Here is a 16,480-nt window from a genome sequence, read left to right on the forward strand (position 1 = left end):
ATGGATGATTGCAGTGTTGAGTTACGCTGATACCGTACTGCAGAAGTCACTGTGCTAGATTTTTAAGATACAGGGATTTTTAAGATTTTGAGATAAAGGGAAAAACTCAGATTTTTAACATTCTCTTAGCATTAGGAGCCCAGATACACATGAGGGATCTTCCTAGGCATCTCACTACATCTTAGATATCTTTGAAAATCCAGCCCTTAAACTACAATTCCCACATAGAAACTGCATTTGACAGGAACTTGGGTAACTGCCAGGGAAAAAGCAATACAGGGAGGTTGTAATTAGCCTTCAAAGCCTTTTTACGGTAGATTTGTTAGAAGTTGCTTTGTCTTGTGCTCAAGATGAGCAGCCTTGAATCGGGGAAGCACAGAGGGGTCTGGACACCTCCCTTCGCAAATGGGAGGGCAGGGAAGAGCATGTGTGTAGGTCTGTGTGAAGGTGCTCTGGCTGTTTTACCTCTTCAGACATCTGCAGAAAGAAAGGGAGCTGATGGATAAAGAAGACCCAATACATCACCTATTCACATCAAAACGGCTAGCCAAAGGTCAAGATCTTTGAGGTTACATCAGTGGGGAGGAGACGTTCTGACAGCTGAGTATTTATTTGGTGCAACCCATTTTATTTATGAAGGCGGGATGAAGTCCTTCCAAAACTCCCGCTGCGCTGCCTTTGGTTGCTGTACAGCTGGCTCCTCTTGCAGCCCAGCGCTCCTGCAAGGCTCGATGCCGACGGGCTGGTTTGCAGTCGCTCAGCACATCCTCACCGACTCCCCCGGCGACTCCACTAAACGAACTACAGCTCATGACATGTGCCCCAGCCGGCTGCTTCACCCACCGCCAAGGATTAGGGGCTTGTTCCTTCCTTCCCAGGACAGGTCTTGTGAAAAACTCTATTTTTGTTGTTTTTATTGCTAGCAGCAAGGATTAGCGGAAGCGTAGAAAAAATGATCTATGAGGAAAGAACGAAAGAATTAGGTTGCTTGGTCCAGAGAAGAGAAGGCTGGGGGAAGACAAGGCAGCTGTGGACTAGCTGACCTCTGAGCTCCCTTTCAGCAGCTCCATTTCCTGTGCTCCGATGATAACCGTCCTCCTGTAAATAAAAGGCTGCTACAAAGGGAAAGGGAATAAACTCTTCTCCGTGTCTGCTGGAGAGGACAAGGAATCACAGGATGAAGCTGTGGTAAGACAGCTTTACTTAGACATTTGGAGACATACTTAATGTAAACATAGCAAAGCACCAGCAGAGATTGCCTGATGTTAGGCCTCCATTACTGGAAGTTTCAGGGGAAAAAAAAAGAGAGAGAGAAAAAAAGATTAGGAAAACATCCATCAAGAAGGGTTTAATTTGAGCTTATCTTGCATTGGAGCAGGGGGATTAGACAGTTCTTCAAGGCCTCCCCAGCCCTGCTTTCTATGCGTCTCTATTTGTGCTTTCAACTGTCTCGCAAATTCAGGCAGTCATTTGACTCCAGTCGGTACATTGGATCATCCTCTCCAAATGCAGATTTTCTGGACATTTTCACTCCCATCAACATAAAAATCCAGCTGCCTTGCTGCAAGTAGCAAGATGCGACTACCGTTAGGTAGTACAGCACAGTGGTGGAGGATGGAGAACCACCCAGGGAACATCACGAAGGGACTGTGGGGCAGCCTGAGCTTTATCAGAAGATCTTAAAACTCAAGGAAGCTTCATATCTTTTCAACAGTTTCAATGAAAACCATTTGGATATAATACAATGGGGTGACGAGGTAATTAAAAACTCCCTCACACTGTACCATGAAGTTAGAGTACAGGAGCTCTGAGTTTCAATAGTCATCCCAGGTTTCCGTCACTTTTATGCTCCTAAGGGATAGTTCACAGTCTCAGCAGAGTATCTCCAGGCAAGGAGGAACAACATCTTTGTTGTGTCTGCTTCAAAATCAGCTGCAGTCATAACTGTTGAACATCTCAAGATGTTTCCTTCTGTTCAGACAAGCCTGGTGATTTTGGCTGGACTCCCATTTCTCATTAGCGTGGGGTATCACAAGCATAAATGCAGATACGAAGCTGCTCATGGTGAAGCTTTTGCCATAGGGCAGGTTTCTCCTCCAAGAAATGTAGGAGAAAACAAAAATGTTGGCTTTTACTGAGGGACGAGACAGTCCCATAACCCACCTCTGCCCAAGGCAGCCTCCTGGTCCTCTTGCTTCTCCACCCTCTCCTTCCAGAAGGACAAACATGCTCAAGAGGATTCTCAGGAACAGATTTGTGTAAGGGAAAAGAGTTCCCCTCATTAAAAGCAGAGCCATCTATTATCTGTTTTCTTTTACAGAATGTCTTGTTGTGTCATGCTCTGCATCCTGAAAATGAACATTAATAAACACTCACATGAGTAACGTTCTCTCAATATAAATTGCTATGTATTTGTGCAACAGTCGCATTACAGACTCGGTAAGACTCATTTCTGTCTTCATAATGTTTCCTGAAAAACTCAGGAAAAGAAAACAAAGTATCCATTTTATACAATTACAAAAACCGTGGGGATTCAATATTTAGTTTTGTTTACAGTTTAACATCCTCCTCTTTGGCTAGAGACCATAACACTATCATGTATCTCTGACAGACTGGAAATTTTGATGTGATGTGTAAATTTTTTTTTTTTTTGGCTTCCTTTTTTAAAAATAGAGAAGAGGTAACTGTGTGCTCTGCCACCTCACAAATGGTTAACGCTGGGGAGGCCCACGGCAGCAATTTACCAGTAGTGAAATTGTAGAAAGGAGGAAGACGAACTTACTAATCGAATAAAAGAAGAAATATCAGAGGAAACTAGGAAGAAATGAAGTATCGATATAATTTAGCAAGAGAAAAACTCGTGCATTTAGGAGGAGACCAAACTGCCTCAGCTGGTGCTGCTGGTACCCGAGTGAGCTGGGTGAGAGGTGGATCCAGCAAGCAGGGGCAGAGAGGGATGCTCCAGGCTCCCGTGGGCACTGCGGCGATGGGAGACATGCTGGCACTGGCTGCTGCGAAAGACAAATCTTCGGATAGCTTTGGCTCTGGGACGTGCTCCGATGCCAATTTTCAGTTCATTGCAGCGCCCCGAGGAAGGGAACCGTGTTTGTCTGTGGTTATACGCGGGACAAGAGGAAGCAACATCTAATGGCATCTCCCTGCTCTTTCAAAGCTGCAGCGTGATGCAGCCCAGTTGCCTGTTTTTCAAAAACCACTGCCTAATTTAGGATAATCTACCCTCAGTCTCCAGCCAGAGCTGTAAAACCGCAGCTGTTTGTCTTTTGCAGATGGGAGACTTGGTTTGGTTTCAGATCTTGTTTTTGGAAAGGCCATCGCGATTCGAAGCAAAGGTAACACAAATGGCACGAGTCCATTCTTAAAAGTCATGAACCATTAGAGCTGCGGCTTGCCTTCGGAGCCCTACATTTTTGAAGGATCTGTTAACTTTAAATCCACAGACTGAAAAAAGTCCCTGTTTTGTCTTTAACACTTCCATTTCTTCAGTCTGCCTAAGTTTCTATCACCAGCAATGGTTGAAAGGAAAGTAACAGATGACATTAGCCAAAAATGCACATTCAGACCCCAATTATTGTGGGATTCATCCACCTCCTCCTACCAACGCTGCCTTCTGGCATGGCAAAGAGAGCAGTTTGTAGAGGGTGCCCACATGGTATATGCAGCTTCAACAGGGCAGTTCTCCTTTAGGAGTAAGTCTTTTCTTTCAATTTTCAAATCAAGGCTTTATGTCTGGAGGTTTCCCCTTTAATATGTTGGGGGGTTTAGTTAAAACTGAGAACACAGAGTGCAATTGCAAAAGAAAAAATATGGGCTTATGTGCAGAGCATCTGACTGTCAGGAGCCCGGGTGCAGGGGACCGTGCCCATGCTCCAGGGTGAACACGTGCCATGGGATCTGCCCATACACCAGAAATCACTGTTGCCACTGGATCAGTGGAGCATGTTTCCCTCTTGCCCCAAACCAGATTCTAGAAGACTTTGGGGCGGTCACTTGATTCCCCTTGTGCTTCAGGTCCTCATTTGCAGTGCAAGAATTTTCTGCTTCGCAAGCGGGGGGGGATAATAAGGAGAAAATTAGTGACAGACTGGAGTATGGATCCTGCAGAGCTGAGGATCAGATCAGGTGCTAGATGCCCAGCCACACTGCAAACATTTCCTAGTGCAGAGCTCCTCACTTTGCTCCGGCTCTTCCCTAGGTGAAGCTGCCCTGACATCAGCGTGTTGTAGCTGTACTTGCATCTACATCAGCAGCCAACATAGTTATATACATCAGTGTGAATGTCCTTGTAGGAGATGGGTCTGCGCTTCTGTAGAGGAGGGCTAAAGAAATGAGATGAGCAGGATGCCTAGGTGCTGAGCAAAAGCGATAGAAACTAGGGGCCCAGCAGATGAGTCACCAGCTCAGGACTGCGGTGATTTTGGTACATCCATTCTCAGACCACACCGGAGCACAGTGCCCAGAGGGGCATGTGGAGAGCTGAGCTGCTTTGGCCTCATACCGTGTAGAGTTTTGGCTCTTTCTAGGGCCCAGGTGAGCCATGGGTTTTCAGGCAGGAAAAGGCAGCTTCGATAACATCTAATCTGACCTACACTGGCCAGAAACCTCCCCTGGCAATTCCTCATAACAGCTCCTCCTCTCCATTTGAGCTGCAACATGTATTTATGTAGATAACTTGCAACATCTCTAGGTTCAGTTTTTCTTCTAGGCAGGAATGATCAGCTGCACAGTTACTGCATGGAAAAAAGAAGGTGAGGGAGCAGTTCTGCGAAAGAGCAGCTCACAGAGAGCCATCACATATAAGGCAAGTGTCATGCAAGAACATCTGAGCAGGACTAGGATCTGCGGGACACCTGAAATACCCCTCAGCAGCAGCCAGGTCTCCAGATATACCAATAGGAACAGCAAAGAGGAAGAGAGTAAACAATTTAGCCTGTTTACAGGAGAAAGAAATGAAAATTTAATGTTTAGCTCTGTTCTTTTTTGCTGTGAGAGAAGAGAAACACCCCACCACGGAGGATAAGGAAGCTCTGCACCAGATGGTATCACCAGGGCGTCCTCTGAGGTGTCAGAGCAGGTTGAGCAAACCTCGGCCAGGAATGCTACAGGTAAAGTCACCACTGCCTGGGGCTGCAGGATGGCCCAGATGCTTTCTCAAGGTCACCCGCAGCTCCTGTTTCCACAACAGCTAGGATTTTCCTGCAGGACTTGACCCCAGGTCTATGAATTTAAACATGAGCCAACCCTGCTCAACCGAAAGAATCAAGGCTGCTCAAACAAGGGTTAGGGCAGGCTCAAACCATGAGTCAGTGCATCACATACAGTGGTTGTGGGCAGGAGCCCTGGAGTAGCAGCTCATTAAACCCCCCGAAGCCTCGGTCCCTGGGCAGGCATCAGCACGTGGCACTGCCAGAGCCATCCATCGCCTCTCGAAGCTTTGAGCGCTCTGCAATTTTTGAGATGTTGGCAGCCCTAAAAAGGCAGCAGCTGGAACAGGAGCACAGAGAAAAGAGGCAGAAAAACAGGAGCCCCCATGAAGCCAGCTGTTATCTTAATATTTACTGTGGAAACAGCCAGAGGCCATTAGCAGGCCAGAAACCATCATGCTAGACAAGTCAAAACAGCCACAGGGGAATGGAGAGAGCAAGTAGGCACTTCTGACCACACAGCAGCTTGGAGACAAGGGATTTGGGGAAGAAAGTGCGGGGATGGCTCACTGCTGGACACAAGCTGAGCTACCACCATCCATAAACATGAGCTGCTTCACACTGCGGTGACACCTGCTATGCATTTGCTACCCCACAAACCAGCAAGCATCCCCCAAAGCTGACAGTGGTCCAGCAGCTGAGGCCACCATTGCTTCACACCTGGCAGCCCAGGGGCAGGCAGACCTGTTTTCAGCTGGCTTTGCTATGGGAGTTGATGAGATGTTTCATTAGATTTGGTCTGATGGCCTTTGGTTTGTGCCTGTACTCCAGCATCGGCACACGGGGATTAGTGCCAAATCCCTCCAGGAGGACCTGTCCCATTTTCAGCCTGTGCGCTAGGGAGGAACGGGTTCCTCATGCCAAGAGGAATTAGCCAGAAAGGCTGCTGCAGCAGAGACCTGTCCAGAGGCTGGTGGCACTTTGCCCAGATGAGGACACCCACAGAGGAAAGAGGATAATTTGGCACTCCCCCACACACCAGCTCCACACTGACCTCCCCAAACACCCTCATGGCTCCATTTTAAGCTGCAGCCAGGCAGCAAGGAGTGTCAGACAACCTGGAGACACCCCTAAGGGGAGGAACAGGAGGGCTAAGGGCTCCAAGGAGAACCTGGAAAGAAGTCACTGTTAAATGCCATCACCTAACACAGTATCACCAATTAGTGGGTGACAGCTGCTTCTCCTGAGCAATGGCAGCTGCATTTTTCCAAGACTTGGAATAGCTGCCACATATCTTCCTCCTCCTTTTCTGGGCCAGACCTGGTGGGGAGAGATGACCAGCTGCAGAACATACCCTGCTCTGCCTGGGGTATCAGGACAAGGGCTGCTCCGGAAGGGCAGTGCTCTTTGGACTTTTGGAGGCCGATCACCTGCCAACAGGGCTGGTTTGCAAATATTTACCAAGGCAGGTGTATATAAGCCCCTTCCCTCCTGCAGGGCCTTCCAGGGAGGATGAGGATAACCAGACCCACCTGCATGGGGATTAGGGACTGTCCCAACACTGTTTGCTGCTCTCCATGCTGGGAGCAGCCACCCTGCCAGCCCAGGTAGGAGGCTCTGTGAAACAATGCTAATAAATACTTTATTTACCAAAACACAATTAAAATACTCTTAACACCGTCACATCTCGCCAGGTCCCTTCAGCACCGGCTGCCAGCTTGAGGATCCAGGTTAGTCTTGGAGAGCTCACGCAGGAGAACCAGCTTCATGGCCAGAAGGATCTCCCTGGGGGTGAGGTGGTTTCTTTTGCCGGAGCAGGACAGCCTGGCCGCCTCCAGCGCCACTTCCCCAAGCAGACGGGGACTGTTCAGCGAGCCGAGAGCAGCAGCCGCCAGGCTGGAGGCACCCGCGTTCCAGGTCTGCGGAGAGAGACGTTGTCGGAGCTGCTTGGTGCACCCAGGTCCCCTTCCCAGAGCCAGGGCACAACTGCTGGCCACCACAGCTGGTCACAGCCAAGCCATAATTTGCTTCCTCTAAAGGACATGAGACCCTGCCATGCCACAGCCTGCTGCCAGCTTGTGCCTCTCCATGGCTGGAGACCATCTGCCCCACCAGCCAGGTGCTCACCTGGGTGCACCAACAAGTCACTGCTGTTGCTTACAGCCCCTAGAGGTGGCCTGGGCTTCATGGCTGTAAGAAGCCAGCAGTCTCCTGGAAGGAGTCCTATGTCCTCTGCTTGCTCAGGGTGGGGAGAAACCCTGGTTTTAGTGCCCTGCAGAGCCCCTGTCATGAGCCTGTTGGAGTCTAGCATCAAACGTGAGCTCCATCACCTCACCTCAGTTAGCTTTCAAGTCATCTTGGCACTGGTCTACCAGCACTTGCAGCAGCCACATGCAGTCCTTGCCCCAAGCTAGCCAAGGGACCTGCCTCATGGCTCAGATCAGGCAGGTCTCCAACATCCACCCACTGCTGCCACATCAGTTTAGCTGGTCAAACCCAAAGCTTCCAGAGCCAGCTAAATGCAGTGCCCAGAAGGCTCAAGTAGCCAGGCTTAGAGGTCCAAGCTGAGCTTAGGTAGCTGGAAGACACTTGAAGCACTCACACTCAAGCCAGGACTTACTTGATTCAGGAGTCTGTGTATGTAGGTGGAATAACCTGCTTTCTTCTTCCTGCTGTAGAGCCTGAGGCAGAGGAGGCTCTCTCTGGCCTTTCCCACCACTGCCTTCTTCCTTGGGAGGGGGTCAGAGCAGGACTCCATCATTGCTGCTAATGCAAGAAAACTAATTTAAGCTCATGCTCCTTGCAGACTTAGAGGAGTTTAGGCCAACTCCCCCCTTCAGCTGGGGGAAAGCAGGACCCACAGCAGCAGGGCTCTGCTCAACACTTCCTCCAGCCCCAGGGCCAGCACTGGGCTTCCAGCTATCTTGCAAATTAGACACTTGGAGTAACATAACAAACACAAATCACATGAAACAGCACTGGGAGACACCCCAACAGACAGCTAAACACACCAGAAAGCCAAAATTCAAAAGAAACCCAAACAGGATGTTGCTGCTCTGCAGACACTCACCTCAGCAGAGCTGCTGCAAACCCAACCACCACCCACCCCAAGACAACACCCCAGGCTGGGAGCAACAGCCATATATGCAGGGCAGGAGGCTTCAATCAGCTGGTTTGATTGCCCACAGGTGCCATTTGCATCCCGTCCTCCCCCCGGGCTCCCGGTGAAGAGCTGGTGGCCCCAGGTGCCACCACGCATGGCTTCGCTTCCCGTGCACATGAGCTGTGAGCGGCTCGTGTTGCATGATGAAAAAGCCTCCTTTGAAACCAGGGGTGACCAAACCAAACCAGCTGATGATGCTTTAACACATGAGCGTTTCTTGCTCCTGCTGAACGTAACCAGCTTGGACAGAGGCAGCTACCGTGTGGGGGGCTTTGTGATCCTTATTTTTATGCTACATGATGATTTTGCATTTAATTTGGGGGCACCCGGTCGCTCCGCAAGGCCAGAAGCGACGGTGAGGGGCGTCGGCGGCCCCCAAGCCGGCTGCTGCTGAGGTTCCTCTGGGTCCTTGGGCCTTCAGTGCAGGATGCAGCCCTGCAGGACCTGGGGGTGGGGTGGGGAATACGCTGGGTGCAGGATCTGGCCCGGCAGCACCCCGGGGTGGGGACTCGCCTGCGGGCAGGATGCGGCCCTGCAGCACCCTGGTCTTCGGGCTCCCTCGGATGCGTGATGTGGCCCAGGGTTGGGGTTCCCCCCCGGGGGGGGGGGCAGGATTTGGCCCTGCAGCACCCTGGGCTTGGGGGACTCCCCTAAGTGCAGCATCAGGCCCTGCAGCCCTTTGGACTGGGGGCTCGCCGGGTGCACGACTTGGCCACGGAGCACCCTGGTCTGGGGGGTCCCCAGGGTGCAGGTTGCAGCTCAGGTCTCATCCGGGTGCAGGATTTGGCCCTGCAGCCCTTTGGACTGGGGGCTCCCAGGGTGCGGGATTTGGGCCCGGGCTGGGGGGGGGGTGCTCCCGGGGTGCAGGATTTGGCCCAGGCCGTGGGGGCTCTCAAGGTGCAGGATTTGGGCCCAGGCTGGGGGGGGGGGCTCCCAGGGTGCAGGATTTGGCCCAGATTCGGGGGGGGGCCACCTCCCGGGGTGCAGGACATGTTCCGGGGCTGGGGGAGCTCTCAAGGTGCAGGATTTGGCCCCGGGCTGGGGGGCGGGGGGGGCTGCCGGGGTGCAGGATTTGGCCCAGGTTCGGGGGGGGGTGAAGGCCTCCCGGGGTGCAGGATTTGGCCCCGGGCTGGGGGGGGGGTGCTCCCGGGGTGCAGGATTTGGCCCAGGCTGGGGGGGGGGGGGGCTCCCAGGGTGCAGGATTTGGCCCTGGGCTGGGGGGGGGGGCTCCCAGGGTGCAGGATTTGGCCCCGAGCTGGGGGGGGGGCTCCCGGGGTGCAGGATTTGGCCCAGGCCGTGGGGGCTCCCAAGGTGCAGGATTTGGGCCCAGGCTGGGGGGGGGGGCTCCCAGGATGCAGGATTTGGCCCAGATTCGGGGGGGGGGGGCACCTCCCGGGGTGCAGGACATGTTCCGGGGCTGGGGGAGCTCTCAAGGTGCAGGATTTGGCCCCGGGCTGGGGGGCGGGGGGGGCTGCCGGGGTGCAGGATTTGGCCCCGGGCTGGTTGGGGGGGGGGGGCTGGGGGGGGCGCAGGCCGCGGCGCTGCTCGACCGCTGCCCGCCAGGAGGCGCCGTTGCCGCCGGTGAGCGCGGGCGGCCGGCGGCGGCGGTGCCGCCGCGAGCCGGCAGGCGCCGCTGCCGCCGCGCCGCCCTCCCCCTCCCGCCCCCCGCGGCCGTGCCCGCCTCGCGCCCGCCGGCCCCGCCTCGGCGCAGGTTCAGGCGGGGCCGGGCGGGCACCGCGCGGGGAGCGGCGCCGCGGCACCAACCGCCACCCCCGCCCCGGCCGGCCTCGCCCGGCGCGCGCGGCCCCCGCCGCCGCCCCCCCGTCCCGTCCCGTCCCGTCCCGTCCCGTCCCCGCCATGGCGGAGCAGGAGAGCCTGGAGTTCGGCAAGGCGGACTTCGTGCTGATGGACGCCGTCACCATGCCCGAGTTCATGGCCAACCTCCGCCTGCGGTGAGCGCCGCGGGGTCGCTCGGCGGCGTCTCCGGTTACCGCGGGGCGGGGAGCGCGCCGGGCAGGTGGGGGGGGGGGGGCGCGGCCGGCTGAGTGAGCTGAACCGGCCGCCGCCGGCGGGACCCCCCGGCCATGGCGGTGCTTGGCCCCCCCCCCCGCCAGGGCTCGGGGCCCCCCCGCGACCCGGCACAAAGCCGCGGAGCTTCCACTGGGTTCAGCCCTCCCGGGCGGCAGGACCCCCCCCCCCCCCCGGCCCCCCGAGCTCCCCGCAGCTCCCGAGCGGACCCTCCCTCTGCTTTTGCTTTATGACCCTGCGCGACAGGTTGTCTCGCCTGTGCTGCCGCCGAGGTGGAAAAAAGCGGCAATAAAAGCGCCCGGGTCCAAGGTTGCCCCCGCTCCGGAGGGGCCGGGAACGGCTTTGGCAGCGCCGACCTGTCGCGTTAGCGCTCGGGAGTCCTGGGGCTGCGCTTTGCCCTCTGAAAACGAGGGGTTTTGGTGAGGGGGTGTCTAAACTCACGCTTCGTCCCTCAGCAAGCATCACTGACCGCAGGGCAGCGGAGGAGAGCTGGACCCTCGCGCTGCGGCTTTCGCTCTCCCCATAAAAGATTCACGTGAGCTTTTCTTGATAAACTTATGCCCCGGCTTCCACGAGGATTTGGCGTTCACCGAAGAGGAGCCCTGCGGGTTACAGACGCGGCCTCTCCTCTGTCTCTGCCCCCCGCTTTGCTCAGGTTTTACCGAGCTCTGCGCAGCGACCGTTCCCCCTCTGCCGCTACCTTCCCAAGGGCGACGGGGACAGCGGGCCGCGTTAACACCCCGGCGGTGGCTGCGGGCACCTGAGAGCAGCTCTGGCACCCGCCGTCGAAAACTATGTAGTTTTTTGAGCTCTGGCTGCATCAGCCACCGAAGCGCCCGGGAGTTTTTGTGCTCCGCAGCTAGCCACGGAGCCGTACCCATCTTCGGTGGTCCCGAGGGCTTAGGGCTCGGATCCTGGCAATGCAAGACACAATAACTAACGACCAGCATGTTTGTTAATCTTTTGATATTTTGGATTTTTATTTGGGTGGGGAGATTTCCTCAAATACGAGGAAAAAACATAGTGTGAGCAGTTGAGCCTTGAGCATTAGGAAACATCAGATTAAAGTAAATCGCCTGGTGCCTGTCAAAGCTTAAATTTGCTTCTTATTTGTGCAGGCCATGGCAGTCTAATTGTATTACAAAGACCTTACAAAGTTATTTTAATTAGCAGGAAGCTTGCATGTAACAGTTTGTTCTTGGGGCTTTTATTCTCTGGTTAACGTGTAATAGAAATCTAAGCAAAGTATTGGAAGAAGGAGGATGGTTAGATAACATGACATGTTAATTTTTTAAGCTGGTTGCATTCAGGAATCAAACTGATTAATTTGGAGGTGCCCTGCTCAGTCTTTCCTAATTTTGTGTGAATGAGGATAAGTGGCACGAGCTGCAATCCCAGCTCCTTACGCTTGATACGTCCGTCCTGTTGCATGCTGATCCCGCCCAAGGATTTTCTCTAGACATCCCTCGACTATAGAAATGAAACCGAATCCGCCACCAAGTTACACTTTAACTCCAGCACTTTGTTCACTGATGCTCAAAGCCGGGCTCTTCCCTGTGCCGCCGATTCAAAACTGCTGCTGCTTTTGTGTAAGAACCTGCGAATTACTTTGGCTGTAATCTGCAATTTGTAGGCTGAGTTTTGCCACCGTGTTCAAGATTGTCTTGTGTCTGTGCTGTAGACAACATAATCTTTTTGTTAAAAAAATTAATACTGTTGATTTTTTCTGTCCTCAGCGCTATCGTCTGCTGACTTGAGGTTTGTCTGCGCTGAGACATTTGGGAAAGCTAATCCGAATTTCCCCAAAGGATGGCCTTTTAGTAAATGTGTTAAACTTTAGTAAACCCTGATTGGCATCGCGCTTTTGAGTTCAGGCCTTAGACTGGTGACCCAGCTTCCCTCCTAATTCGATCATAATTTTCAAGCAGCATTTGCTTATTTTATTTCTGTTCTCTCAGCGATAGTGGTTAATGGTTGCTGATTGATGCATTTTTAATTGCGTCAGGCCCAAATTGCACCCCGGCTTTTGATCTGCCCCGGGGTTTATTATGTTATGTTCTGTTTTGCCCTGCTGTCATGTCCCGTAGCGTGGATGGCATACGTTGCCTTTATGCTTGTAACGCACGGACTGGGACGGAGAAATTGCTGCTTCTCCGTCATTAACGGCAAGTGGCGGGTTTGTTCAGTTTACACTTGGATGGGCTCCACCCTCTTCCCTAAATCCAGCTTTCTGCCAGAGCTATTTTTGCTCAGGGTCACCGGCTGACCCGAGACGGGTTGTGCTGGATTTAGTTCCCAAGTGAGCCCAGATGTGGGTGGAATTGAAATCACACTCGTTTCGGTGCATACAAGGATATTTCCCCAAAGATGTGTTTAGTGGGAAAAAGAGAAATGCTTAGGTTGTCCTGTTTGTTGCTTTTTTAATATGTGAATTTAGTGCTGTTGAAATGTGCTGACCTACTATGGCTCTCTAATTTGTTTACAGAAGCGAGTACCGGCATGGATAAGTGGATGGATGCAATGTGAATTTACTACTTCATTCCCCCGTCACTACACTTCGTACCCTGTTATTTATAGGTAGTGGTGTGATTCAATGAGGATGTGATATTAATATTTTTTTCGTGGGCCTGTCTTCCAACGAGCTGCTAACCCAGCAGTTTCATGTGGGCCTTTAAGCAGTCATTGGGTGTTACACATTCATTTGCAAATAAAAGTCATCCGGTCCTTGAATTCCTTAGTTCTGAGCGAGCTTCTTACCAGTCCATAGTTCCGATTCTTAGTCATCAAAATAATTTAAAAAAGCACGCGGGAGTATTGGAACAGGCAGCGTGGGCTTAGACAGCTTTGTTTCTTTACAGAAAACCTCCACAGCTGTAACAGATACTTGTTCCTTAAATGGTTACAAGTACAAATTGTTAAAAACAAACACCCTTATTTGAGCACTTTGCACTTCAGCAGATACTTCAGCGTTATTTTTTTATCAGTTCTTTGTTGACCTTTGCGGCAGGCAGTGATAGGTTTAGTGCGGTATTTGGTATTTCAGTTTCTATCGGAGGACTTGTGCTTAATTGAATTAAAAGTGGAATTCTTTTTTAATGTCAAAACTGCTCTCGGGCCTGTTGCTATATTTGCATTCTGGTCCTCATATTTAACCGTGCTTTAATGTTACCACCTATAACCTAAGGTAGAAAATCCTGCTCTGGACCTGTTAACAACTTTTTAATTTCAATAAATGATTTTTCACTTAGCTGATTCTGACTGTTTCAGTGAAGCTGGAAATGGGGGTGGGTTAAAAGGGGATAGCGGTCTCGCAGAAGTGATTTTTGCAGAAATTGTGACAAATGAAACTTGTGGTGTAAACGTTATCCCTTGAAATTTTCATCATGGCTTGATGAAAAACGAGTTAACGCGGAGTTTTGCGCTTCTGCAGTCTGATGGTGCTTGTAGCTCCCTCCTGCTTGCAGTTGTGTCTGACCTCTTAAAGCAACACTTAACCCCCCCACCTCTGCATTTAGTTAAAAAATACGCAAAAGTTGTTTTCCTGTTGTTTCCCAGCTGTTTCTTACAATGCAACCCCCAGCATTTTCAAGGCTATCCTAAATTAAGGCAACGGTTCATATTCATTGCAGATATTTTTGAAAGACAACATTGAATTTGATTAATATTTTTGGTATCACGAGTCTGTAAAGAAAATCGGTTCTCCATTGAGAATTTTCCGTACGTGTTTGCTGCTGAGAGGTGCCTGCGCCTGTAACAGGAAGCAGAATTACCTAAAAAGCTGAGCTTGTTTGCCTATGTGTTGTATTATCTGTACACTAAAGCATTGCACAAAGGTTCGAGGAGGAGCAGCGTTTCTGTTTGACATTCATTCGGGTCATTTCTCATAGAAGAGTCAGGTTAATGACCAGGTGTCTTGAATAGGTGTCTTGAAAAATGAGTCATTCCCAGCCCCAGGATGAAAATGACTCCGTTCTTCCATCCTGTGTGGATGAGAATAAGGCACAGACCCATCTGTATGGGGGACGGTTCCTGCTTTGTTGTTTTGGCTCTGGCCCTGTACAGATGAGATTGGAGCAAACTCAAACAGGGAATTGGGCTTTGAGTGCCGAAGAGGGATTTGCTTGAGAAAGTTGTGTGTGTAGGCTATGTCTTTTGGACCTCTCTCCAAAAAGGCCACCTGTTTCTTCTGGATGATGTAGTGGGGTTTGAGTCCCGCTCTGGCCAAGCAGGCTCAAGGTTCTCATGTTGACTCAACGCTTTATCTTGCTCCTGTCTTTGGAGCATCAGAGTCTCCATAAATACGTTGGAAAAAGTCTTTCTTGACAGGGATGTGGGTCATTTATAGCATTTGCTTCTTCGTATGTCGAGCACCCTTTTTGTTCTTCTCTTGACTTAGTCCTACTTTGAAGCGTTTGAGTGCCCGAGCACTTTCTATATTGAAGTCTTACGCTGGCTTATCGTTCTGGCACTGTGCTGAACATTCATATTTTTGGCTAAAGTTGAGGGAAGTTTGACTTCTCGTTTGGTTGTGAGGTATCTTTAATCTCGGCAGCGGAAATAATATGTAAATGCTTGGTTTCATTTGTGTGTCTGGTAATTGAAATATGCTTAATGAACGAGCTTTTCATGCCTGCAAGCCACTTTAATTTCCTCATTTCAAATGTGATATGAATGTTTGAATTGCTCATATTGTGTTGAATTAAAAAGCTGAGGGGAAGGGTGTTCGGGGTGCCTGCCGCGGTGGATGTTGCAGAACTTTCCTTGGGCGTCGCTTGGACTTTCCGCAGTTTTGTCAACTTCTCGTGGCTTCTTTAGAATAAGTTCAGTTTGCAAAGAGCTGTCTTGTGTCCGAATTTGGAATGAATGGAATGAAAATTCCCTGTAGTCCATCAAAATGTGACTTACGAGCTTGGACAGGTTCCAGCGTGATCTTTGTAGATGGAAAAGGCCATCAATCTCACTTAAAAAGCAAGCCCTAACGGCACAAGTAGCAAAAAGGAGCATCGAGGTCAACTTCCAAAATTTCTGCCCTGATTAACGTTTAGCTTATGGAAATTGATAGCTGTTGCAGGTGGGCTGGGTCTTTCTTGACAAAACTCGTATGAATGAAGCATTGAATGAGAGGATGTCCAAAGTGGAATTTGTTTTGCCTCCATGTGTGCTGAATTTATATAATTCCAGTGAATCGTCTTCTGCACATCTGTCTTCCCCTCGCTCATGAATACCTTCTTTTCTGAGAGCGAAATTTTACAGTAGTCTTTTTATAGCAGTGTGGGTGAGGTAGTGTTTAATAATTTTAACACATGGGTGTTGAATAATATACGAGGTCAGATTTATGAATGAGATTAGTCTTTTAGGATATTTTACAGTTTTAAATTCTTACGCTGGTGAGGCCGGGCGTCAAACCTGTCGGTACCAGCTTTCCAGCTGATGTAGAGCTGTGCTTGTGATACTTGTGAGAGCAAAGATAAGAAAATTTAGTTATGGTAACTAGCAACAAACTGGGGAGTAACACTTAGTGTCGCATAGTGTCAGGTGTGAAGAAAAGCCCTGTAAATAATCCCTTTTGTAACCAGAATTATTTTGAATTAGCTTAATGGGAGGTGTTCTTTATTGCATCTTTTTTTTTTAAATGATTTTTTTTTCCTGCTATTTACAGAAAGTATATCTACAGGAAGTCAGCTCCAAATTTAGGAGCTCCTCAGCAACGGTATTGCTTTAATCCGTGCCTCTTCTCTACAGTTGTGTCCTAGATTCTGACGAAGCAATGTGAATTTTGAAGATTGTTAGAGCAGGTAGTATATCTATTTGTGGGAATGTAAAACAGATTTCTGTTCTTTTGAGTAATATATGTTTGAGATGGCTTTTATAACCAGTATACATTTTACTATATCCTCCTAAATGGGGTAACTTGTCATCACCTTCTGAATTTTGCTGGCCAAAGGTTGGCTTTAAGGTTTGCCAAATCCCTATAGTAAATCTTTGGCCAATATTTCTGATGAATCCTGTGCTGTCCTTTATTCAAGAATCCATTGCATTGACTTCTGTTCAAAAATCGACCTTTTCTGAGGGTTTTAGTGATCTACCTCTCCACCAACCCTTTGCATTCCTGAGCAAGCTTTCAAAC

At 50.5% G+C, this 16,480-nt stretch overlaps 1 protein-coding gene and 1 long non-coding RNA gene across 2 annotated transcripts in view; one reads left to right on the top strand and one right to left on the bottom strand.

Moving 5' to 3' along the window:
• Positions 1 to 6,787: 6,787 nt before the first annotated feature.
• Positions 6,788 to 8,248, bottom strand: LOC112987835 (uncharacterized). Its single transcript, XR_010392622.1, has 2 exons — positions 7,783 to 8,248; positions 6,788 to 7,081 (listed from the first exon to the last, which is right to left on the bottom strand). It is a non-coding gene; the product is annotated as an uncharacterized LOC112987835 (long non-coding RNA).
• A 1,745-nt stretch (positions 8,249 to 9,993) lies between these two features.
• Positions 9,994 to 16,480, top strand: part of MYO1D (myosin ID) — a 149,726-nt gene continuing 143,239 nt past the window's right edge. The window contains exon 1 of the mRNA XM_064524453.1: positions 9,994 to 10,277. Coding sequence (XP_064380523.1) covers positions 10,183 to 10,277 — 95 coding nt within the window. The 5' untranslated portion in view covers positions 9,994 to 10,182. The remainder of the gene's footprint in view (positions 10,278 to 16,480) is intronic.

This window comes from Dromaius novaehollandiae, chromosome 22, assembly GCF_036370855.1.
Source record: "Dromaius novaehollandiae isolate bDroNov1 chromosome 22, bDroNov1.hap1, whole genome shotgun sequence".
Taxonomy (NCBI): domain Eukaryota; kingdom Metazoa; phylum Chordata; class Aves; order Casuariiformes; family Dromaiidae; genus Dromaius; species Dromaius novaehollandiae.